Source organism: Peromyscus maniculatus, chromosome 9, assembly GCF_049852395.1.
Source record: "Peromyscus maniculatus bairdii isolate BWxNUB_F1_BW_parent chromosome 9, HU_Pman_BW_mat_3.1, whole genome shotgun sequence".
Taxonomy (NCBI): Eukaryota; Metazoa; Chordata; class Mammalia; order Rodentia; family Cricetidae; genus Peromyscus; species Peromyscus maniculatus.
The window spans coordinates 4,548,409-4,574,400 of record NC_134860.1 but is presented as its reverse complement, the minus strand read 5'-3'; the positions used below and the strand labels follow the sequence as shown (position 1 = coordinate 4,574,400).

The following is a 25,992-nucleotide window of genomic DNA, read 5'->3' as shown; positions in this document are numbered from 1 at the left end:
AATAAAGCTGGGTGACGGCACCCCTTAAAGGACAAAGTAGCTCATACTTGACACCAAAGCTGCCCTCTTTCAAGTGGCTAGATCTAAAGCCATCGACAGTGTCCATACACTCTACAGTTAGGAAATCCTGAGTCCTAGTCTGGAACATGAGCTGCTCAGGGAGGGACAACACGACCATGGCAAAGATCCTCCCTAACTGTTTTATCATTGTGAGGGCTGGGACTATGGATATAGATAGTTCAGTAGTAGAGAGCTTGCTTAGCATGAATGAGGCCCTGGGTTCAACCCCTAGGACTGTAAACATTATTTCAAATATTTCAAAAGTATTTCTCACTGAGTAGGGTTTTTCTTCTCTAAAAACTAAAACCACACCACCGACACAGGGAACGCCACAAATCTTAGGCCACACCTGGTTCTTGTTTGGGGTGTAAGTTCAGGGGCTCCTTACTTCTTTTATAGAATCTTGTGCGGGGGTCAATGGCTACATTGCTTTTTCTTGGCCAAATGATGATTAACTATTAACTTCTAAGACAGAGTGTGTTAGAAGATGTAACTTCGGCCGGGCGGTGGTGGCGCATGCCTTTAATCCCAGCACTCGGGAGGCAGAGCCAGGTGGATCTCTGTGAGTTCGAGGCCAGCCTGGACTACCAAGTGAGTCCCAGGAAAGGCGCAAAGCTACACAGAGAAACCCTGTCTCGAAAAACCAAAAAAAAAAAAAAAAAAAAAAAAGGATGTAACTTCAAAGGTCAATCCCACGCAGAGGGAATTAATTCATTAGCAAAATGGGCTGTTGTTCTTCACGTAAAGGGACAGTCCTCCTTTGGCTGGAGGACTTCAACTGGGTGGTATCTCCTCTGCCGTCTCACTTCCAGGGCGGCTCCCGCTCCACAGCAGGACGTTTACAGAGCAACACATGTTGTCCAAGAACCAGTCCATGGTGGGTCCACGTGCCAAGTGCCAAAGCATCATCAAAGTCATGTCATTTTGTCACGGAGTCTGGATCTACCCAACTGAGTCCTGAGAAAGTGGATCAGCTTGGTCTCTGTGAAGAACGCTGTCCCAAGGGTCACTCCTAAGCAGATGGTCCCCACAGCGATGTGTGCCAGCCGAGCAGGCCAGCCCTGCTCACAGCAGAGGAATGCCTGGAGAGAGAAACTAGTGTCACTGCTAGGCAAATCAGGGAAAAGTTACTGTCCAGCTAATTCTTTTTTTAGGTTTATTTTATGTGTATAAACATATGTGCATATGTGTACTGTGTGTGCCTCATGCCTTTAGAGGAGACCAGGAAAGGCATCAGATCACCTAGAACTGAAGTTACAGGTGGTCGTGAGCCACCATATGGGTGCTGGGACCCGAACCTGGGTCCTCAGGATGAACAGTAAGCACTCTTATTCACTGAGCTATGTCTCCAGCCCTACCACCCGGCTTCTAAGTCAGATCAAAGGCACAGTGATGAGGCTAGGGGTTGAGGACTGCCCTATGGGTCTGGAGAAGCTGGAGGAGACAAACACTGGATCAACCTGTTCAGCCTGGGTGGGAGAGGGAAGTCCAGAGGGAAGACCACTGACAGCCTGCAGAAGGCTGAGGGGAGTCTTACCTCTGAAACACTAGTAATCCCACCACTGAGGGCGAACACCCCCAGGAGAGCTGGTGACAGGTGCAGGCCGGCCAGCGGTCTGTGGGGGCTCCTCTGGAAGTAGTGATGAATGAAGTACAGGCTCTGTGTGATCCGAATGCCCATGTTAAAGCAGTTGGCCAAGATGAAGCCCACACTGCCACACCAGCTGGTCAGGAGGTAGGATAAGACCAAAAATGAGGAAGACAGTGCCAGCATGGTGAAGTTGTACCTGGGAGACAAGCAAAGTGGGGAGGTAAGTATCTTGTTCCGAGACAAGAATAGTACACAAAAACGGTGGCCATATCAACTCCCAGAAAGATCTGAGCCCACATCACTCCAAATGAACTCCCATAATCCAATGTCTTGTGTGCTGTGGGCAAGGATGGTTTGTTCAATTCTTGCGCCAGTTAAACCCAAGGTCTTACATACGCCAGGCACGTTCCTTTTCTTTAGACACAGGGTATCACTTTGTAGCCCAGGCTGGCTTTGAACCTCCTGGGTGTGAGGATTACAGACCTGAAGTACACTATTTGGCCCAGCCCTTGGCTGTTTTTGTTGTTTGTTTTGAGACAGCGTGTCCCTATGTAGTCTACGCTCACCTCTAACTTACTGTGCAGCTCAGGCTGGCTGGCCTTCAGGAATGTCAATCTGACTCTGTCTGTGTGTCTGTATGGCCTTCAAGAATCTCAATCTCTGATTCTCTGTCTCTGTCTGTCCTTCAGGAATAGCCATGTCTGACTGACTGTCTGTCTGACTGTCTGTCTGTCTGTCTGTCTCTCTCTCTCTCTCTCCCCCTCTCCCTCTCCCTCTCTCTGTGTGTGTTTCTCTGAGGTGCTCAGGATCAAACCCAGGGCTTTCTTTGCACAAGCTAAGCAAGCATTCTTTTTTGTTTGTTTGTCTTTTGTTTTTGTAGACAGGGTTTCTCTGTGTTGTAGCTCTGGCTACAACTGGAACTCGCTTTGTAGACCATGCTGGCCTCGAACTCAGAGATCTACCTCCCTCTGCCTCCTGAGTGTTGAGATTTAAGGTATGTGCCACTACCACCCTGCTAAGCAAGCATTCTTTACTGAGCAACATCTGCAACCCTCGGGCCTTAAACTCATAATCTTCCTGCCTCAGCCTCCCAAAAGCGAAGGTTACAAGGTGTGTGCTTGATGACTAGCCATAACCCATGTTTTTGTAACACTGAATACTACAGAGTTAACATGGAAATGTGCCTTTTTCTTCACTACTAAACAAAACACATACAATTCAAGATACTTATACTTCTAAGGATAATAATTTATTAGGTAATACTTTGTAATCAAAACACAAAAATTCTTTTCGGCTGAAATCTCCAAGGAATGTGACCTGGGTAATGATGCCAACTCTGTAAAGGACTTTAGAGGTGGTAGGGACATTGGCCAGCAATTAATATGCATGACTCCTATCCTGTGGAGCTTAAATTTGTTCAACAGAGAAATGAACCAGCACAGTGAGGCTGAGAAACCCTCCAAGGACTAGGAACACTCTACCTTGCTACTGGCTGATTGCCTCAGTACTTCACCCTGCTTCCCTAGGGAAATGATACACCCGGGCAGTAGACCTCACTCAAAGCGAGTGATCGGCCTCCAGAATGAATTGTGAGCAGTGAGAAAGCCTGGACACTCCCCGATGTCTTTCCCACCTTGGGCAAAAGAAGGAGAAACGAGAGAAGAATAAGGAAGAGGAGAGAACATGGGACATGCCCGGAGCCAGAAGCCAGGCAGCCGTCAGCCAGCCAGACATAGAGATAGCAAGAAAGTAAGAAAAGGTAAAAAGCCCTGAGGCAAAATGTAGATGAAGAGAAACAGGTTAAGTTATAAGAGCTGGCAAGAAAAAAGCTAAACTTAAGCCGGGCGGTGGTGGCGCACGCCTTTAATCCCAGCACTCGGGAGGCAGAGCCAGGCAGATCTCTGTGAGTTCAAGGCCAGCCTGGGCTACCAAGTGAGCTCCAGGAAAGGCACAAAGCTACACAGAGAAACCCTGTCTCGAAAAACCAAAAAAAAAAAAAAAAAAAAAAAAAAAAAAAAAAAAAAAAAAAAAAAAAAAAGAAAAGAAAAAAAGAAAGAAAGAAAGAAAAAGAAAAGAGCTAAGCTAAGGCTGAGCATTCAAAACTAATAATTAGTCTCTGTGTCATGATTTGAGAGCTGGCTGGTGGCCCAAAACAAAAAGCCCGGTACAACTGGGGAATGCTGAGAGGGGAGAAACAGTCTTCCTAGGGAAGAGCTCACCATTGGTCATCCAGTACCAAAGGGTCAGCCCGAAACATACGTGCAGGTAACATACAGACTGGGCAGGTTGTATTTCTATATTTAAGAATACACACACGCACACGCACACACGCGCACACACACACACATCAATTGAAGGAAATGAGGCCATGAATTTGAAAGAGAGCAAGAGTGGTGGTACATAGTACATTTGGAGGGAGGAAAGGGAGAGGTAAATTATGTAATTATATTATAATCTTTAAAAAATTAATTTTTTAAAAAGAAAAGAATGCTAGTACATGCTGTCTAAATTTCTTCATGATTTGGTCCTAAAACTTTCTGTTCCTCTTAAACATTTCAAATGTGTTTTAGCGTTGCCTCACCTCCGTCCATATTAACGCTGAAATTACTGTTAATCAAAATCCTCTTCAAAATGTAGATTTTTGTCCCTGTATGTTGGTGTACACTTTTTTTTTTTTTTTGGTTTTTCGAGACAGGGTTTCTCTGTGTAGCTTTGTGCCTTTCCTGGAGCTCACTTGGTAGCCCAGGCTGGCCTTGAACTCACAGAGATCCGCCTGGCTCTGCCTCCCGAGTGCTGGGATTAAAGGCGTGCGCCACCAACGCCGGCTCCGTTGGTGTACACTTTTAATCCCAGCACTTGAGAGGCAGAAGATGGTGGGTCTCTGTGAGCCCAGGGCAAGCTTGGTCTACATTAGCAAGTGCCAGGACAGCCAGGACCACAGAGAGAAAAACGTCTCAAAAAAAAAGTGTGTAATGTGTGGTAGAGTCCTAGTTTACACACTGCCACATCTCTGACTTAGTGTGCATTAGATTGTATTTTATTTTTAAATCACTCAATGTTAGAAGCAGCTTTCAAATTAAAATATGGTATTTTTCAAAGTTAAACTTTTTATCCACGGGGGGAGTGGGGAGTGGACTCAAAGCAGTTCTGCAGCTATAAACTAGCTAAAGTGAAGACGATGTGTAGACAATTATTTTAAGATCATGGGTTGTGATCTACTAATAGGTTGGCAAATTAGTAGGTCAAAATGTGTCTTTAAGACTTAAAAATTATATTTGTATATATTTTGTGTGTTTGTGTGCATGTCTGTGGGTGGGGATGCACATGTGCAGTGCACACGCGGAGATCAGAGGACAACTTGCAGGAACCACGTCTCTCCTTCAGTCATGTGGGCCTCAGGGTGAGCACTCTGGTGTTCAGGCTGGGCAGGTTTCTTTCCCTACTGAGCCATCTTATCTTACCTGCTCTGAGATGTAGTTCTTTTGAAGAATGAGATAGAAGAGAATAAAAAGAATCAATGTATCCTGTGCATAGTGAGATGCTTCCTGCTTTATGGACCTTTGCTTCTGTCACATGCATTTCCATGTGTACTGGGTCATGTTGTACTCAGACCAGCAGTTTCCAAACTTCAGATTCAGAATTGCCTGGTGCTGGTAATGAATGGTTTCCCTGGCTTAAGTCTTCTAAAATTCCAATTCTACTGGCCTGGGAGAAGACCAGAACTCCCTAAGACAACTGCTTCAGTCTGGGCTAGCATCTTGACTAGACTCCAGTCACTGTGCAGCCAGGTCACCAGGCTCCTGTGTGCAGCAGCCTAAGATGAGAACAGACAGGCACCCCCTGAGATGAGAACAGACAGGCACCCCCTGAGATGAGAACAGACAGGCACCCCCTAAGATGAGAACAGACAGGCACCCCCTGAGATGAGAACAGACAGGTACTCCCTGAGATGAGAACAGACAGGCACCCCCTGAGATGAGAACAGACAGGTACTCCCTGAGATGAGAACAGACAGGTACTCCCTGAGATGAGAACAGACAGGTACCCCCTGAGATGAGAACAGACAGGTACCCCCTGAGATGAGAACAGACAGGTACTCCTCCCTGAGATGAGAACAGACAGGCACCCCCTGAGATGAGAACAGACAGGTACTCCTCCCTGAGATGAGAACAGACAGGTACTCCTCCCTGAGATGAGAACAGACAGGTACTCCTCCCTGAGATGAGAACAGACAGGCACCCCCTGAGATGAGAACAGACAGGTACTCCTCCCTGAGATGAGAACAGACAGGCACCCCCTGAGATGAGAACAGAAAGGTACTCCCTGAGATGAGAACAGACAGGTACTCCTCCCTGAGATGAGAACAGACAGGCACCCCCTGAGATGAGAACAGACAGGCACCCCCTGAGATGAGAACAGACAGACACCCCCTGAGATGAGAACAGACAGGTACTCCTCCCTGAGATGAGAACAGACAGGCACCCCCTGAGATGAGAACAGACAGGCACCCCCTGAGATGAGAACAGACAGGCACCCCCTGAGATGAGAACAGACAGGTACTCCCTGAGATGAGAACAGACAGGCACCCCCTGAGATGAGAACAGACAGGCACCCCCTGAGATGAGAACAGACAGGCACCCCCTGAGATGAGAACAGACAGGTACCCCCTGAGATGAGAACAGACAGGTACCCCCTGAGATGAGAACAGACAGGTACCCCCGGAGATGAGAACAGACAGGTACCCCCTGAGATGAGAACAGACAGGTACCCCCTGAGATGAGAACAGACAGGCACCCCCTGAGATGAGAACAGACAGGTACCCCCTGAGATGAGAACAGACAGGTACCCCCTGAGATGAGAACAGACAGGCACCCCCTGAGATGAGAACAGACAGGTACTCCTCCCTGAGATGAGAACAGACAGGCACCCCCTGAGATGAGAACAGAAAGGTACTCCCTGAGATGAGAACAGACAGGTACTCCTCCCTGAGATGAGAACAGACAGGCACCCCCTGAGATGAGAACAGACAGGCACCCCCTGAGATGAGAACAGACAGACACCCCCTGAGATGAGAACAGACAGGTACTCCTCCCTGAGATGAGAACAGACAGGCACCCCCTGAGATGAGAACAGACAGGCACCCCCTGAGATGAGAACAGACAGGCACCCCCTGAGATGAGAACAGACAGGTACTCCCTGAGATGAGAACAGACAGGCACCCCCTGAGATGAGAACAGACAGGCACCCCCTGAGATGAGAACAGACAGGCACCCCCTGAGATGAGAACAGACAGGTACCCCCTGAGATGAGAACAGACAGGTACCCCCTGAGATGAGAACAGACAGGTACCCCCGGAGATGAGAACAGACAGGTACCCCCTGAGATGAGAACAGACAGGTACCCCCTGAGATGAGAACAGACAGGCACCCCCTGAGATGAGAACAGACAGGTACTCCCTGAGATGAGAACAGACAGGTACCCCCTGAGATGAGAACAGACAGGTACCCCCTGAGATGAGAACAGACAGGTACTCCCTGAGATGAGAACAGACAGGCACCCCCTGAGATGAGAACAGACAGGTACCCCCTGAGATGAGAACAGACAGGTACCCCCTGAGATGAGAACAGACAGGTACCCCCTGAGATGAGAACAGACAGGCACCCCCTGACTCTGGGCTACCCCGTCCTCACTCCACTCCTAAGACCAAGCCTCTGAACCTCTCAAGGGCACTCACGGTGACAGGCAGCATGGGAACTTTCAAGGACCCAGGCATCAGGGGACAGTGGCTAGACAGGAGGGCTGCTCTCCTCGTCACCACACCACCCTTTATCTTCCCTCCCTTATTTCTGTCCTTCTCGTCTACAGTGACATCTTAAGATACTGCCCTAACACTTTTGGCATTTAGGATATAAAAAGCAGGTGATCTTGGGTATGGACCAATGATGCAGGAACTTTTAAAATACATACACAGGGTCTACTGACTGATCACACAGATGTGACAGGAGAGAGTAGTTAAAGCAGGGCGAACGAGAAGCTCCGATTAGAACTATCTCCACGGAAGACTTTGAATCACAGCCAGTGTGAAAACTACCAGTGAAGGATCAGGGGCAGAAGTCCCAATCTGGAGCTAAGAGACGACAAACTTGTGTTGAAACAGATATCTGCCTTTGAGCCTTCTTCTTAGGAAAGATGTTACAGAATCCTGAGATTTGTGGAGAACCACAAATCCAGTAGGGACAAGAATGTACATATATAGAGGTGATTCGCCTACATCTATGTCTGTATACCACATGCATGCAGTGCCCAAGGAGACCAGAAGAAGATGTCATGTCAGATCCCTGGAGTTACTAAAGATTATTTGTTGCTGGAGGGCTTCTCTCCAGGTTCCACCAAGCCCCAAAGTCCCACAATCCATGTATAAAATAATCACTCAGACGCTTATATTATTTATAAACTGTTTGGTCATGGCAAGCTTCTTGCTAACTGTTTTTATATCTTAAATTAACCCATTTCTATAAATCTATACCTTGCCACATGGCTGGTGGCTTACCGGCATCTTTACATGCTGCTTGTCCTGGCGGTGGCTGCAGTGTCTCTCCCTCCTTCTTCCTGTTTCCCCAATTCTCCTCTCTCCTTGTCCCGCCTATACTTCCTGTCTGGTCACTGGCCATCAGTGTTTTATTTATATAGAACGATATCCACAGCACTTCCCCTTTTCTTCTTTTTTTTAAAAAGGAAGGTTTTAACTTTAACATGGTAAAAGTACATATAACAAAACAATTATCGAGCAAGAATTACAGTTACAATATTAAAGAAGATGTCCTATCTATCTTATATTTGTGAGTTTAAGGTTTTATATCTAACTTATCTTTTATCATAACTGAGGAAATTACAACTATCTAGTCTTCAACCACATCAAAGACCTGAGAAGGAACATAATGGTACCTGAGAAATGGTAGATGGATGCAAGCAACTTTCGGGAATCTCGCAAGAGTAGATCAAGACAGCTGGCAGCCTGGACAGTCACCTAATGTTTCTCAGCATTGTTGGTGCATTCAAATTGGCTACAGGCCTAGAGTATATGACAGACCATTTTTAGAAGCAGGAATTCTGAGAGACCATCTTACCCTGTCTTGGCAGAGTACAGTGGTCGCTTTCCTTGTGTCCCGCTTGTCCAGGAAGGACAGCATTGCATTCGTACTGTCAGCCGTCAAGGCAAGGGCAGTTCTTTGACCAGTAGGCCATTTTGTGCCAAGAAGACAAACTTCCAAATGGAAATGTCTTAGAAGCCCAACATTCTCTCGGGATCAATTGGTGCAGCCAGGAGCAATTGTGTCTCACATCAACAGAATTCTAAGTTACTTAAATGCCATATTCTCTAGGTCTATGAAGTGTTTGAAGATTACCTATCTATCTCAAATATATCTATGTATACCTAGAAGACTTAACTAACATGGCTACAAATATGATTATCATAGATGACTAATTATTAATCTATTTTTTAATTATCCATTATAATTTTAAATGAGTTACATAAACATAATACCTCAAACAAGAATAGAAATATATATATATATATATATACAGTATAACAAAATTAACGCTGAATGGTGGAGGTTGACTGAGCAGAGCTCCAGAGAACACTGCTGGACTGCGATACACCTTCCCGAGATCCTGCGACCTACCTATTAATTTGTGAGTTATGCCATTAAATAAATACCCTTTTAACTATGTGGAGTGGCCAAAATAATTTCACTAATAATTGTTAGCTGGGATTTGAACCTGGATCTCTTGAAAAACAGCCAGTGCTCTTAACCACCGAACAATCTCTCTAGCCCCTAAGAATTTGCTTCTTGAAAAAGCAAAGTAACCAAGTAACCCCCTGGAGCTGAGGCCCATTCTTAGGGATCCGAGCAGGGATGCAGTGGAATGAAGACTAGCTTTCCCTAAGGCTGTCTGCACACCTAACAAACACAACTCTCCCAGGGTGACAGCCAGCCCCCATTAAAGGAAGCAGAATATTGGCCTCCTAGCCTCACTGTGGGAAACACTAGGTAAACTGTGCTGGGGCAGTGGTGGTCCTAGGGAGGTGCCAACTAGTAGTGTAGTGTGGCCTCTGAGAAAAGTGTAGCCAAATCCATGCTCAGAATAAAAAGAAAAAGATGAGCAAGTTACTTCATTTTGTCCAAAAGCCACGATTAAAGGTGTACTTTCTACATCACTCACCTGTCAACCTCCTCCTTGCTCATGGCAGCAAATGTGAAACACTCAGTCACACCATTGATTGCAAGCAGGAGGACATAGAGACAATAGGACCGCATCAACACAGGACCTACAAAGAAATAATCCACTGAGATTCCAGAGTCAAATGGGATGCACCCTTAGCTCCAACACGTGTTCAGAGAATTAGGTCAGGGCACGTGATGGTATCAATGGGAGACTGCATGCCCACCTGAGGACTCTCAGTATCTCACGGCACTGACTACAATACTCAGATAAAATCGGAAGGCCAGTGAAGAATAAATGCACTGCTCTCATGATCAACAACTGAAAGCTTATCTGGCCACCAAGCAGAACTGAACATTTTCCATCAGCACAGCTTGTGGGTTTAAGCACTGAAGACACCAGTATGTATTAAGAAAAGCTCCATTGAGCAGGCTGCAAACAGCCTTTGGGAAGAGCCAGGCCCAGGACCAGCAGCAAACTCCTGAGACAGAACCTTCCCCATCCACGGTACGGTGGAGCCCCCAGTGGTACGGGGTCATATCCAGCAATATATTTTCAAGGATCTTGCTGACGGAGGCCAGTGGGATGGCTCAGTGGGTAGGGTGCTTGCTGTCAAGACTGATTACCTAAATTTGATCCCTGGGGCCCACACAGTGGAAGAAGAGAACTCACTCCTGCAAGCTGTCCTGACTTCCACATATGTGTGGCACCAGTACACGTACACACACACACACACACACACACACACACACACACACGTCATTTTTTAAAATTACAGACCAAAGACTAGAAGCTTTATCATGAGATGATTCCTCTCTTTTCAGAGGGCTATTATAAAACAACAATTAGCAAATAATTTCTCTTTTTCTTTTTTTTCTTTTCTTTTCTTTTCCTTCCTCCCTCCCTCCCTCCCTCCCTCCCTCCCTCCCTTTCTTTCATTGTCATTTGATTTTGGGGAACAGTGTCTCATGGAGCCATAGCTGACCTCAAACTCTTTTTTTTTTTTTTTTTTTTAAGATTTATTTATTTATTATGCATTGTGTTCTGTCTGCATGTATCCCTGCAGGCCAGAAGAGGGCGCCAGATCTCATTACCAATGGCTGTGAGCCACCATGCTGGGAATTGAACTCAGGACCTCTAGAAGGGCAGCCAGTGCTCTTAACTGCTGAGCTATCTCTCTAGCCTGACCTCAAACTCTTTATGTAGGCAAAGATGATCCTCCTGAGTATTGGTATTTCAAGCATGCAAACCATGCTTCCTGAATGAGCCATTTCTAATAAAACAAATGATCATTCAAACTATAACCCAGAAATTCCACCCTAGGTATCCATCCAACAAAAATGAATACACATGGTCACAAAATGTGTACTGATTTTATTCATAATCACACAAACTGACCAGCAATAGGAAAAAGGATAAGCACACTGGGGCCTTCCATTCAGAGTAATACTTCTCAGCAAGAATACTTTTAAAAAGGGGGCTGCAGAGATGGCTCAGCAGTTAAGAGCATTTGTTGTTCTTTTAGAGAACCTGGTTCAGTTCCCAGCATCCACACAGTAGCTTGCAACTGTCTCAAATCCACTCTGACGATCCTATGTCCTCTTCTAGCCTTTAAAGGCACTAGGCATGCATGCAGTGCATATAACACAGGCAAAACATTCATACACATAAAATGTAAACAAGAAATTATTTTAAAAAACAAAAAGAAAAGAGTTCTGGGCATTGTGGTGCACATCTTTAACCCTAGCACTTGGGAGGCAGAGGCAGGTAAATCTCTTTGAGCTCTAGGTCAGCCTGGTCTACAGAGAGAGTTCCAGGCTAGTCAAGGATACATCACAAGACTGTCTCAAAAACAAACAGAATCCATGTATTAACAAATGTCAAAAACTTTAGACCAAAAAAAAAAAAAAAGACACAAAAGTGTACATGCTGTATAACTTTATGCACCTGAAAAGAACTTATTTATTTATGTATTTGAGACAGGGTTTCTCTGTGTAGCCCTGGCTGTCCTGGAACTTGCTCTGTAGACCAAGTTGACCTCAAACTCAGGGATCAGCCTGTTTCTGCCTCCAGATCGCTGTAATTAAAGGTGTGCACCATCACACCCAGCTGAAATTATATTTTTAGAGCGATATTACTGCGGGAATTTAGCTCAATGGTCTAACATGCACAAAGCCCTGGGTTTGATACTGAGACAGACACACACACACACACACACACACACACACACACACACACACACGGCCCCAAACAAACCAGAACTGATGAAGCTTGGGCTGAGAATGGTAAGAGTGTTTGCTTAGCATCTGCAGAGCCCTGAATTCAATTCCTAGTACCTAAATAAACCAATACATGCAACATATAAATAAAGTGATAAGGCCAAACCATGGAGATAGGACATTCTTTTCTGCTTAATGCAGGAATCCTTTCTAGGCAATGTCAAGTATTATGAAAATACTTAAGTGATAAAAAAAAAAATTACTGGGCTGGGCTGGGAAGAACAGTGACGTGAATGCTTTCTGATACAAGAAATTCATCTGGACACACAGCACTAGTTAGAACAAGAAGAGAGATGGGGTAAGAGGGAAACCCAGTGGGCAATTTGTGCAGACCCTCATGCTCCCCAGACAGCAAATGGGCTTTTGAGGGTGCTGGCTGGTGCCAGCTTGGTCAGAGGTAAAAGGCAATGAGCCAGGTGTGGTGGCACGTGCCTTTAATCCCAGCACTCGGGAGGCAGCCGCAACATAACGATGGCAGTTCAATTATATCTGTAGGATGAATTACTCTACCACAGGAGCGTGATCATGACTGGACGGCCCCACTTAGGCAACATCCTGTGGCTATGTTAAAGCAAAGGCTGTTTTCTAAGCGGTCAGAGCTAGCATCCAGCAGTTGGGTCCCTACCTCTGCTATCTCCGCATATAAACCTCCTAATGGCTTCTTAATGAGGCCTCCCAAGCAGCTGCCTGATGGAAATGTACCGCTTAAGGCACACACTCCAGGGAGCCACAAGTCATACCACAGGCTTCACAGCAAGCATTTCCTCAAATTTAACAACTTCTGTTCTGATGTAGAAACATAGTCCTTTTTTTCCCCCCAGTACCAAAAGTCTGAGCCCCACTGTGGCAACTGAAACATGGAAATGTACAATTGTACTGACAGGCCCTTTACAGTGAGACAGAGCAGCAGAGAATCTTCCAGGTTCTTGTCTAGGGATCTGAGAAAGTAAAAACATGTCCGCTCATTCCAGGATAAAAACTGCAAAAGGGCCAGGCGGCAGTGGCGCACGCCTTTAATCCCAGCACTCGGGAGGCAGAGCCAGGTGGATCTCTGAGTTTGAGGCCAGCCTGGGCTACAGAGCAAGTTCCAAGACAGGCACCAAAACTACACAGAGAAACCCTGTTTTGAAAAACCAAAAAAACAAAAACAACAAAACAATACTGCAAAGGGATGGTCAGCCTAGAGCCCAGCATAGGTTGAAATGGGTAAAAACTCCAAGGACCTGTAAGTGTAGTGAAATTCTCAGCAGCCTGGCGATCAAGTATTTCAATGATAGATACAGTCCATGCTTTTCTCCTCCCAAACCAAGAGTCAAGAGATTAAATATATAATTTTATTTGCCTAGATCACTTTTATTCTGGGTTATCTTTCCAAGGCTTTTACTCATCACACTCTGAGATTGTCACAGCATTTACTATCTCAGATGTATTTAGTACCAAGCAGAGACCCATCATAGCCCGCACTCTGCTTTCCTCCCTCACTTAGAGGAAACACGGCAAGGAGGATTCACCACTCCTTCAAGTGAGGGTGAGAACTGATCACCCTGCTGCAAGCTGATTGCACACTGATTGTTTACTGATAGTGAGACCTGGTGCAAGTTGATTGCACACTGATTGTTTATTGATAGGGAGACCAAGTTTGCACATGGCCTGAATTTCATGAGCTGCTTCTATTTCTATTCAGAAATCAGAACAAACCCTTTACAAAGTCTGGCACCTACCTGATCCTGAACTAAGCATGGCTCCTCCATAGATGTCCAGAGCCAGTTGAGAATAGGCAAAGCCAAAAACAGTAATGGTCAGGCCAGTTAGCAAAGCCAGCTTGAGGAGGGACTCCAAAACCGCAGCAGCCACAGCAACATCCTCCTGGCCAGGGGAAGGGAAGGAAGTCAGCTGGGTCTAAACTGAAGAGCACCCTGCGCAGGCCAGTTCCTGCAGTGGGGGCTCTCCTGTCTCCTGAAGTCTGTATTTGTCTTTATGACAATTAGCACATGAAAGGGAGAAGTAAGCCAGGGCTCTTTAGGTGGGAAGTGAGAGGCTTAGTTTTCACGTCATTCAGGATAAATTTCCAGTGTTGCTGGAAACACTTGATCCTCATATTTTCACCTAGACTAGTCAGATCTGGGCTTCTGATTGATGACAGGAAATTCTGTTATTGTCAATGTTCACTTTGATATATTCCTAAGTCAGACCTCGAACCAGATCTTACTTTCATATACTGGGAATAAATTACATTATGTAAAGTATCTTCTAAGACATGTAAGAAGAGGTGGACCTGGATTGCTTTTAATTGCAAAGTAAGTCAGAAGGGCAGAGGAGAAGGCTCCTCAACTGAGAGTGCTTGCTGCAAGCATGAGGGCCTGAGGCCCTGAGTTCAAATCTTCAGCACCCATGTTTTAAAAAAAAAAAAAGTCAGGCGTGGCTTCCTGTGCCTAGAAGCCTAGCACTTGGGAACGAGTCGAAATGGGGGAGCTCCTGGTTCAGTGAGAAACCCAGTCTCAAGGAAGAAGGCAAAGCAAAGAGAAGACACCTAACGTCCTGTTCCGGTCTCTCCATGTGCCCGCATGAGCACCTACATACCCACATACGTGCATCTCACACACAGTGAATTAATAAAATAATCAAGTCTAGAATCTTTTTTTAAGGCCAAGTGGTGGTGGCACATGTCTTTAATCCCAGCACTCAGGAGGCAGAGGCAGGTGGATCTCTGTGAGTTCCAAGACAGCCAGGGCTACAGAGAAACCCTGTCTTGAGAAAACAAAAAAACAAAACAAAACAAAAGAGCCAAAAATTTTTTTAAAGTCAGAATTTTTAGTGATTACAGGGCTGGGGATCTAGTTCAGTTGGGAGAGTGCCTGCCTACCATGTCCAAGGCCCTGAGTTTGAATCCTCACAATGCACAAACTATCTATAGTGACACGTGTCTGAAATCACAGCACTTGGGAGGCTCAGAAGTTCAAAACCATCCTCTGTTACTCCAAGTTTGAGGATAGCCTGGTCTACAGAGTGAGTTCCAGGACACCCAGGACTAATAGTAAGATCCTGTCTTGAAAAACAAAACAACGCTGGGTGGTGGCAGCACATGCCTTTAATCCCAGCACTTGGGAGGCAGAGCCAGGTGGATCTCTGTGAGTTCGAGGCCAGTCTGGTCTCCAGAGTGAGTTCCAGGAAAGGCGCAAAGCTACACAGAGAAACTCTGTCTCGGAAAAAAGAAAAGAAAAAGAAAAACAAAACAAAACAAAACACACATACTCACACACACACACACACAAAACAACGTAACACACATACACACAAAGCAAAATAGAAGAGGAGATCTAGAAGGAAACGTCAGATTGAACTGAAGGAAAACTGACTGCCCCACATTGCTTCCCTGAGATGACATGAGGACCCACCTTACCTGCTTCTGGTGTGTGGCATCCTTTTCCCTCTCTAGCACCTTAGCAAAGAAGATATAAAAACTCTCCTCTATTGGCTGGAAAATTAGCCTAGCCACAAGAGACCCCAGATTATTCACTATATCATACACACCTACAAAACAGAAAGGAAGAACAATAATCATGTTAGTTCTTAATTTCACAGCACTATAGGAAAATTCTTTTTCTAATTTAATGTTTAATTTAAATTCTTTAATCTTTTTCTTTTTCTCTCTTGGATACAGGGTCTCACGTAGCCCAGGCAGGCCTTGAATTCGCTATATAGCCAAGAAAAACTTGAACTTCTGATCTCCCACCTCCACCTCCCAAGTGCTGGGATTATAGGTGTGCAACACACACACACACACACACACACACACACACACACACACACACACACACCTACTTTCCACAGTGCTGAGGATTAAACTCAGGGATTCCTGAATGCCAGGCCAACACTGTACTAACCAAACTGCTTCCCCAGGCAAAAGTTTGTAAATTTGGAGAAAGACTGTATATTTACATGTAGCTGAAGAAATGATAGGTCTTATATCAATGGTAACATCTTGCAAAATCTGTGGTACAGTATTGCAACCAGGATCCTGCCCTTGATACAGTTGAGAAGGTGCTTTTATCACTAGCCTTTTAGAAAGTAAGTCATCAACCCGAAGCTGGCTTTTCCTCTACTTCTATTTCCATCACTCTGGTATCACACTGAAAAATAACTATAACACAAACCCTGAGAGACTTATCCAGGCACACCAACCGGGAGCAGATCTTTATGACTATGATGAGCCCAACACTGAGCCCTCAAATTGACAGCTGCCACTCAAGTCACACGACAGGGCATCATCAAAGACCTAGTATCTATTAGTGGTATCCATCTTTAATTAAAACATTATAGACTTCCATCTTACCCTGATCGCCAAAGTTTAATACATTCAAAAATGTCATCACATATCGCTCGCCTATAATAGAAAAGCAAAGTTATTGGCATTTCAAATGCAACATCCATTTCTTCTTTCCTTTTCTCTATGATCTATCACTGCTACCAATTGACAAATACACTCCCCACCCCCACCCCCCTTTTTTTGAGTTCAAGAATAGACTCAAACTTGAGAACCTCCTGCCATGCCTTCCTGGATGCTGGACTTACAGGTGTGTGCCACCATGCCTGGCTCTAAGAAACATTAGATAGCCAATTAAAGATCAGTTCAATGTCTTAACACTGAATTTCACACCATCTCATAGCAACAGTTCAGAAAGTACTGAGGCCTTTATTGACGGAGTCTTGAAGCCAAATTAATTATTATTAATAATTAATTAATTATTTCAAAACCAGCCTATTAACAATAAAATATGGGGAGACTGTGGAAATATTAATAGTGAAAATGACTTCCAAGACTTAAAGGAGGCCACATTCTCGTTCTCTCTCTCTCTCTCTCTCTCTCTCTCTCTCTCTCTCTCTCTCTCTCTCTCTCTCTCTCTCTCTCCAGGGTGAATTCTCTGTGTAGCCCTGGCTGTCCTGGAGTCTGTAGACCAGGCTGGCCTCGAACTCAGAGATCTACCTGCTTCTGCCTTCTGAGTGCTGGGATTAAAGGTGTGCACTATCCTGTGTGGCTTGAGTTTTCTTTTCCACAAATGAAGCACCCAGGCCGTGATAGAGGCAGCACCAAACAGTGAGCACCAAACAGTGAGCACCAAACAGTGGCCACAGCCCCAACGAGCAAGTTCTCACCTCCTGGCAACTCAAGAGAAAAACACTACAAGGTCAGGTTCCCATCTTCTCACGAGACTCCTCTCTCTGATCTGTCTCTCTGTAAAAACAACTGTGTGTGAGAGAGAGGGAACCCCATTGGTCCTCTCAGGCTTCCATCTCTATGCTGCTCTACAGCTCCCTTATTTTGAACAGTTCTAGCTTTTGTAAATACAGTCAGACTCCATATCTATGAGTTTATGACTCTAATAATCAAGCTAACTGTAAATCAAAAACACTTAGAAAAAAATGCATTTGAACTGAACACATATGGCTTATTATTATTATTCTCTAAATAATACAGTATAATGATAACTTTACATAGTACTTGCATTGCACTAGGTACAATTAAGTACTTCTGAAATGATGTAAAGCATAAAGAAGGGTATGCCTAAGTTATATGCAAAAAATTACATCATTTTACACAAGGGACTTGAGCATCCTTAGATGCTCAACCAAAATCTGATACCAAGATACAACTGTATAGTCCCCTGTCAATCCCTGAGTTCACACCTTCAAATGGCTCATTAGCATTTGCAAAAGTCCAGGCTCAAACCTAGAGGTGGTGATTATGCCTTTAATCCCAACACTCAGGAGGCAGAGGCAGTTGAATCTCTAAATTCAAGGCCAGCCTGGTCTACAGAGTGAGTTCCAGGATGGCCAGAACTATACAGAGAAACCTTGTCTCACAAAACAAAACAAAACCCAGTCCAGGCTCCTTAATTCTGCATTCGAGGCTTTTTATACACTAAATCCCATCTGTCTTTTTGGCCTCCTTTCTCCAGCTTTACCCCCATGTGTTTTCATCCTCGGTTACCCCTGCCTGCCTGAGTTTCAATTCAGCAGCTCTGGTTCAGTCTATAACTGACTGGGGCATCCTCACCACCTACAATGGATTTTTAAGGCCCCTCCCTGTTTTCTGGCAGGACAAGGCTCTCCTTCACATCCCGAAAGCTCCCTTGGGGCAGGACACCCCTCTCAGACATCTGCATCTCTTTTCCTCTTCGGTTTCCTAACAGCCCTCTAAAAGAAATGAGGGGTCGTCAAGGAGCTTGTGCTGACTGAGTTAAGATCTCCAAGCACAGCCACGTCAGTGCTTTGGTGAGAGAATGAACATCTGGAGGCCATGGCCAGTTACTGCTTATCTGTCTTTGTTCTCAGCACCCGACAGTGCACAGGAAACATGGGGGCAGAAGGGGACATACACACTCTCACTACTGTACACTGGACAGTTTTTTTATTTGTTTTGTTTTATTTTTCTGAGTCAGGGTTTCTCTGTGTATCCCTGGGCTATCCTGAAACTCGTTCTGTAGACCAGGCTGGCCTCGAACTCAGAGATGCACCTGCCTCTGCTTCCTGAGTGCTGGGATTAAAGGAGTGTGCCACCACCACCCAGCTGAAAGACAGCTGTTAATAGAGTTTAAAAAATGTATAAAAGGTTATGATAATGAGATTATGTTTTTCTCTAATTTTCAAAATTTGTCATTGATGTAACACTTTTATAATAAATTTATTAAATGATATAGTTTGGGCTTTTCCAGTTAGATTTTGCTGCAATTTGAGTGTGACGTGTTCCTCCAAGTCCCATGTGTTCAAGCTTTGAGCCCCTTCCGAAGGCAGGGACTGTAGGGAGACAGTCAGGTCACTGGAGCACACCGCTGAGGACGTATTAAACCTCTGTCCCTCTGTCTGTTTCCCAGCAAGCCTCCTCTCCATACACCAGCATCCCCATCGTATACTGTTACTGTGGGCCAGACTGACCATTTCCTGGGGTTGAGTTGATTGTCGCAGGTGTTCCACTACAGTAACAGGAAGCTGACTAACACAGACTTCGATTCCAATTAAGCTATCCTTTGTTACTACAGGACTCTAAATCTCGACCTCTGGTTTCCTCATCCCTGTACAGAGGGAGGAGTATCTTTGATAAGGCTGTGGAGAGATTTAAAACTAGACAGCTTGGGTAAAACATAAAGCCAAATAAATACTGGTTCCCTATCTTTATTTAAAACAAACTAAAGCCAACGTATGTCTAAGTGCCCTCTGCCAAGGGCTCCAGACAAGAGCTCTGGGGTCAGCAGTCCTGTGAGACCTTTTTGCTTCTTTTCTGATCTCCCAACTGCTCAACGTGACCTTTTACTTTACTTACCTTCTGTCAAAATCTGCTTCAAGAAAGACTGTTTGAAAAAACTCCAAGTCAATTTAGCCTCTTTCCAATTGACAAATGCCTAAAAGAAAAACAAAACATAAACAAAATTTCCAGCATTTCAAAGCTAAGAGCTACCTGAGAGGCAAACTCACTTCTGGCCCATAAGGCCCCAACATCAATAGTTCCCATCAAATCATAATCAGTGCTAAGCACACAGAACCAGAACATACCAGAACATAACTTATACGGCAGCTATAACTGAACCTTGAACGTTTCTGAAGGCCTTGTTGAAAGCCTGGTCCTCAGCAGAACCACCTGGGAAGTGGCAGAGCCTGGTGTGCGGTGAGAAGGCCAGGCCTCCAGGGTGTGCTGCGGAGGGCACTGGGGGACGCCAGCCCCTTCTCCTCTTTCCCACCCCAGACAGGAGGAAACCGCTTCGCTCAGCCATACACTTCCGCCGCTGTGTGCTGCTTTGACACAAGTCCAGAGCAGCAGGACAACTGGTCATGGATGGAAAGCTTGCTGGATAGGCATCTGGTAATCTCAGGACCCAGATGGTTGAAGCAGAAACATTCTGAGTTCAAGGCCAGCCTTAGCTGTAAAGGGAGTTCTAGACCAGCCTAGACTACAAAGTGGGCCCTACCTCAAAAAACAGAACAAAAACCTCAAGCAAACAGGAGTCATGGCTCCTGAAACCCCAGCATCAGGAGGCAGAAGAAGGGACTGACCTCCTCCAAGACCACTCTGGGCTACAGAGTGAGTTTGAGGCCAGCTAGACTACAGAGTGAAACCTTGTCTCTAAACAAACTAAAACTAGACTAAACTTTCCTTATGATTTACTTCAGGTATTTGTTATATTAACAGAAATCTGACTTCCAAAATTGGAAGGCAAAGTCTTAGGCATGCCTAAATCATACATGAAGAACCCTAAAGAATTCTTGCTGTCTCTTTGGATGCCTTTAAAGTCCAGACAGTACACTACTACATCCAAAACACAGTTCATATTCAGTACTTTTCCTAAAAAAATAAAGATAGATAGATAGATAGATAGATAGATAGATAGATAGATAGATAGATAGATAGATAGATAGACTTGTTCTTCAGCACACAAAACTAAAGAACAAATTCCACCCCTGTATTCCTTATCTTAAGGCCAGGTTCAGCCACTTAAGGCCTTGGCACAGTTATAAGGTGCACTCACACGTTCCAGAAGAAACTCCACCTTCCTGGGTAAATCACTCAGAAGTGGTACAGCAGAGGAAAGAAGACATTAAGATGGCCACAGCAACAACAAAACCCCAACTTTACCTATGCCCCTTCTGAAACCTCCAGGAGCCTCCCACCGCCACTTCTGAAGGACAAGGAAGGTACGGAGACAAATACTCAGAAGATCAACCTACGGGCCTTCAGGCCAGAAAGCTGACTACAAAGTGAACAATGGAGTAACTGGTTTCAGTTCCTAGTGGGGACACTTCTCTGTCACACAGGCATCCTGGAATCTCAGATGTTAAATCTAGAACAATGCTTCCCAGTAGAACTATAAAGCTTAGTTTTCTGCAGCCACATAAAACAGGAAAAAGAAACAAAATCATTTTGTTTTGCTTTTCAAAATAGGATCTAGTTATGTAGCAAGATAACCTTAACTTCAGCCTGTGGATTAGTTACTGATCTCACTGCCCTGATAAATGCCTGACAAGAGTGATTTAAGGAAGGAAGGAGGGTGTACTCTGGCTGACAGTTCCAGGGGACAGTCCATCACGGAGAGGAAGGCAGAGGCAGGAGTTGAGGCAGCTGGTCCCACTGTATCCACAGTCAGGAAGCAAAAAACAATGAATCCCAATGCTCAGCTTCTTTCTCCTTTCAATTTAGTCCAGGATCCCAACTCATGGGATGGTTCTGCACACACTGGAGGTGGGCCTTCTCCCCAGTTAACCTGATTTAGAAACTCCCTCAGAGGCATGCTTTCTCCAGGCAGAAGGAAATTGGGCCACACAGTGTTTAACACTGAGCAACCATTTCCTTTCTTGAAAACAAAAGGTACCAGACAACTTAACACCACGAGAGGGCACTGTGGACCACTCATCCTCAAACAGATTCTGCCCCTGATCGACTCTGGGAAGGGAGGACATAGCATCTCCACGGTCACACTGCCGCTGCCTTGGCACTCCGTGTTCCTCTGAGGGGTCTGTGCGGTGGCAGCTGTGCCATTTTCAAGGGCAATGGAAACCTGAGGCTTGCCCACGGGCTCTTGGGTCCTGCCACCCCCTCCGCAGACTCACTCACCTGGGTAGCCTAGGCTGGCTACCTCAAACCTTGTAACCATCCCCCTCCTCATCCTCTCAGATGCTAGGCCTGGAGGCGGAGCCACTGTGTCAGACCCTGTGATGCTCTGGTTGCTGTGATGCTCTCGTTGACGCCTACTTGCCAGTCAACAGTAAAAGCATTTGGCCAAACGACTCAGCTTTCAAAGGAGAAAGTCCTTGGGAGAGTAATGCCTTCAGTGTAACTGGCCTGTGGTTCAGAAGGAATGGCCACGCTGTTTACTACAGCCAGAGTGTTCATTAAGGACACGGTGGCAGGAAGTTCACTCTGAGGCTTGGGTTCTCAGGCCTCTAAGTGCAAGAAAAGAGGAAGCAAATTCTTGGGACTTACGTCCTTTTATTTAGAATGGCTATGTCACTTGGGATGGTGGGTGACACCGTTTAATAAAGCTGTTTGGTACTGTTGAGCTCTGGTCTAAGCCAGACATGAATTTCTCTGACATCTCCTAAGGAGACATCCTACCGCTCTGCTGTATTAATGGACACACGGAGGCCTGGAAAGGGAAAGGTGAAGACGGGCAGGAGCTGCACGAAAGGCTTAGAGTCAGGCTCATCCTGCTGAGTCATTCTTCCCTTCCCGAATTTCTGACTCAGGATGATGAGCTGTTGCCCTCCCACACTGCTAAGTCCCTGGGAAGCCCGAGGCCACCGCCATCACCTCCACCATACAGCACACGCTCTCCCTTCCCCTTTCTCCTCCTACCCCAGTCCTCACAGAGACCACCGCCATCACCTCCACCATACAGCACACGCTCTCCCTTCCCCTTTCTCCTATCCCAGTCCTCACAGGTCCCCGACTGCCCCAGACTGGCCCACCCTCCCATCTTCAGCCACCTCATGACTACCCCTCCACGGCTTACCCAAACCCCGGTCTCAGCCTCCCACCGAGACCTTTGACCTCCACGTTTGCTCTAGCCCGCCCTTGACACTGTAGGTTCAGGCTCGGGTGCCACACTCAGAGCCCGCAGTGTAAACTGCTTTTTGACTTAGCCCAAAGGCCATGGCAAGATGGTCAGCTTGCTAAGCCTCGGGGCTGTCACCTGCAAAATGAGGTAAGCGCTATCTTCCAGCGAGATTAGCAAGGCCTGCTGGCACATGTCTGCAGCAACAACACTCAAACTCTGAGGCACAAGTGTTGGGGATATTATTTTAAGGGGTGTTACTTTTGTTTATGTTGCATTGGTTTAAGTCTGTGAAGCTGTATTACTGTGCCTGTCTAAAACACCTGATGGTCTAATGAAAAGCTGAATGGCCAATAGTGAGGCAGGAGAATGGACAGGCGGGGCTGGCGGCATAGAGGATAAATAGAAGGAGAAATCTGGGAGGAGGAAAAAGAAAGAGGGAGCCAGAGAAGGAAGAGGACTCCAGGGATCAGCCATCCAGCAAGCCACAGAGTAAGACTACAGAAGTCAGAGGACGGGAAAAGCCCCGAGGCAAAAGGTAGACGGGAGAATTTAAGTTAAGGAAAGCTGGCAAGAAACCAGCCAAGCAGGCCGGGCGGTGGTGGCGCACGCCTTTCATCCCAGCACTCGGGAGGCAGAGGCAGGCGGATCTCTGTGAGTTTGAGGCCAGCCTGGGCTACAGAGCGAGATCCAGGAAAGGCACCAGAGCTACACAGAGAAACCCTGTCTCAAAAATCAAAACAAATAAAAAACAAACAAAAAAAACAAAACAAAAAAACCAGCCAAGCTAAGGCTGGGCATTCATAATTAAGAATAAGCCTCCATGGGGGCTGGAGAGATGGCTCAGAGGTTAAGGGCACTGGCTGCTCTTCCAGAGGTCCTGAGTTCAATTCCCAGCAACCACATGGTGGCTCACAATCATCGGTAATGAGGTCTAGTGCCCTCTTCTGGCCTGCAGGCATACACGCAGACAGAACACTGTAGCTGTATACATAATAAATAAATAAATCTTTAAAAAAAAAAAAAAAAAAGCATAAGCCTCCGTGTGTGATTTATTTGGGAGCTGGGTGGCGGCCCCCAAAAGAACAAAAGAGTAAAATACTAACAACACACAAAGGAACTAAGAGCTTAAGGTTGGATATATAGTGAGACCTTGTCTCAAAAAGAGAGAGAAATCCTGTTTTGTGGAGCTGGTAGGGGCTGAATGAGGGAAAAGCAGGATACTATTAAATGACACCATTAAAAAACCTTTCAGATGGGTGTGGTAACCCAGCACTCAGGAAGTCAGGACAAGAAACCACAAGTTCAAGGGTTTTGTTTTTTGGCTCTTTTAGGGGGCCCACCACCTAGCTCCCAAATAAATCACACACGGAGGCTTATTACTTATGAATGCCTGGCCTTAGCTTCGCTTAGTTTCCACCCAGCTTTCCTTAACTTAAATTCTCCCATCTCCCTTTTGCCTCTGGACTTTCCCGTTCTCTGACTTCTGTAGTCTTACTCTTTCTCCGTGGCTGCTGTGCAAACTGGCTGGCTGGCCTCTCTCCTCCTAGATTTCTCCTTCTCTATATCCTTTCTCCTGCCTTGCTAATGGCCATCATTCAGTTCTTTATAAGACCGTCGGGTGTGTTAGACAGACACAGTAACACCGCTTCACAGAGTTAAACCAATGCAACATAAACAAAAGTAACACAACCTTAAAATATTCTACTACATTCAAGGGCATCCTCAGCTGCATAGTCAGAAGCTAGGCTGGGTTACATTAGACCCTGTTTCAAAAAAAAATTCTGGGAGAAAGACAACCATTGTCTCCACTTGTATACGCAATGCTGAGACCACCTAGTTCCAACTGGTAACTCCAAACCAATGGCCACACAGTGGCTAAACTCAGGGGGTCACAAAATAAAATGAAAAGCTGCGGCGTTCACCACAGCAAGCATGTCTTCAGTGTGAGTGCGTGCTGAGTGCGCTGTGGTGGAGAGATCTGATACATACTCAGCCAACCACACTGCAAGACCGTGTGCATTTAGTGTCAGAACAGCAGCTCTCGATGCACTGAGAATCCTATCCGGGAGCATTCAGGAAGGCTTCCTGGAGGAAGCTGACTTTGAGCTAGAGCTTAGCAGGGGTGGGTGGAGGTGAACTGTGTCTGTGTGGTGACTTGAGAAGATGGTCATTTCAGTCATGAATGAGACAGAGTCTGTAGGAAATGGCAGGTAGACAGGCGTAGTAGGGATCTGGGAAAGGGTGAGCCTGGTCAGTCAAGTATGTGTACAAAACTGTTGAAGAACAAATTCAACTTTAAAAAAGTTAAAACTAACAAGTCCTTCTCCACTCTAAAACAAAACAACCTTCGTTAAGCTCCACTGCTCCCAAATTAAACTCAAACTCTCCTCTCCTGGGGTCACTCTACTGGTGCTAGCCCTGCACGCCATGCTCACCCCCTTCATCATCTCTAGCCACCCTCTACTCCCTTCACTCTCCCTCTCTGGTCCACTCAAGGACCCCAATTATCCCCGTCTTTTCAATCCCGACCCAGCGAGGGGCACAGCGCAGGCTTAAGCACACCCTTTCTTCTGTGGTTCTGAATATCACCACACAGACACAGTTCACTTCCGCCCGCCCCTTTCCTGAATGCTCCCAGATAGGATTCTCAGTGCATCCAGAGCTGCTGTTCTGACACTAAATGCACACGGTCTTGCAGTGTGGTTGGCTGAGTATGTATCAGATCTCTCCACCACAGCGCACTCAGCATGCACTCACACTGAAGACATGCTTGCTGTGGTGAACTCCACAGCTTTACTTAAACATTAGCAGTCTTTTCTGGCTACTCAGACGTGCCAAAGAATATACAAAGCGGTGATCATTTGAGGTGCCATTAATTTATCACAAATCTAAATGAAGCCAGGTGGTGGTGACACACGCCTTTAACCCTAGCTCAGGAGGCAGAGATAGGCGCACCTCTGAGTTCAAGTCCAGCCTGGTCTACAGAGTGAGTTCCAGGACAGCCAGGGCTACAGAGAGAAACTCTGTCTTGGAAAACAAACAAACAAATCTAAATACCTATAAAGAAACTGGAATTCTGCAGACTAGGAAGGAAACTGATCGTGCACTGACTGTGAGGACAGATGGACACGGGAGCAGGTGCAGGGGGCTGCTCAAGGAGACACACAGGCAAGCTGCTCGTGGGGATGAGTACAGACTATTCTCTCCTTGTCATTGGTGCTACTGTTTTTGAGGCAGGGGCTCACTATGCAGACCAGGCTGGCCTTGATCTTACAGAGATCCACCTGTCTCT

The 25,992-nt window shown here is 45.9% G+C and overlaps 1 protein-coding gene across 2 annotated transcripts in view; it reads right to left on the bottom strand.

Moving 5' to 3' along the window:
- Nucleotides 1-396: 396 nt before the first annotated feature.
- Nucleotides 397-25,992, bottom strand: part of Rft1 (RFT1 glycolipid translocator homolog) — a 41,843-nt gene continuing 16,247 nt past the window's right edge. The window contains exons 7-13 of one of the 2 annotated variants that reach the window (XM_006981499.4): nucleotides 19,475-19,553; nucleotides 16,490-16,540; nucleotides 15,557-15,687; nucleotides 13,878-14,022; nucleotides 9,878-9,983; nucleotides 1,598-1,847; nucleotides 397-1,142 (exon numbers count right to left, since the gene is read on the bottom strand). In XM_006981499.4, coding sequence (XP_006981561.1) covers nucleotides 975-1,142; nucleotides 1,598-1,847; nucleotides 9,878-9,983; nucleotides 13,878-14,022; nucleotides 15,557-15,687; nucleotides 16,490-16,540; nucleotides 19,475-19,553 — 930 coding nt within the window. In that variant the 3' untranslated portion in view covers nucleotides 397-974. Of the gene's footprint in view, nucleotides 1,143-1,597; nucleotides 1,848-8,134; nucleotides 8,372-9,877; nucleotides 9,984-13,877; nucleotides 14,023-15,556; nucleotides 15,688-16,489; nucleotides 16,541-19,474; nucleotides 19,554-25,992 lie in introns of those variants that run through there. The other variant, XM_076544137.1, reaches the window with a different exon arrangement.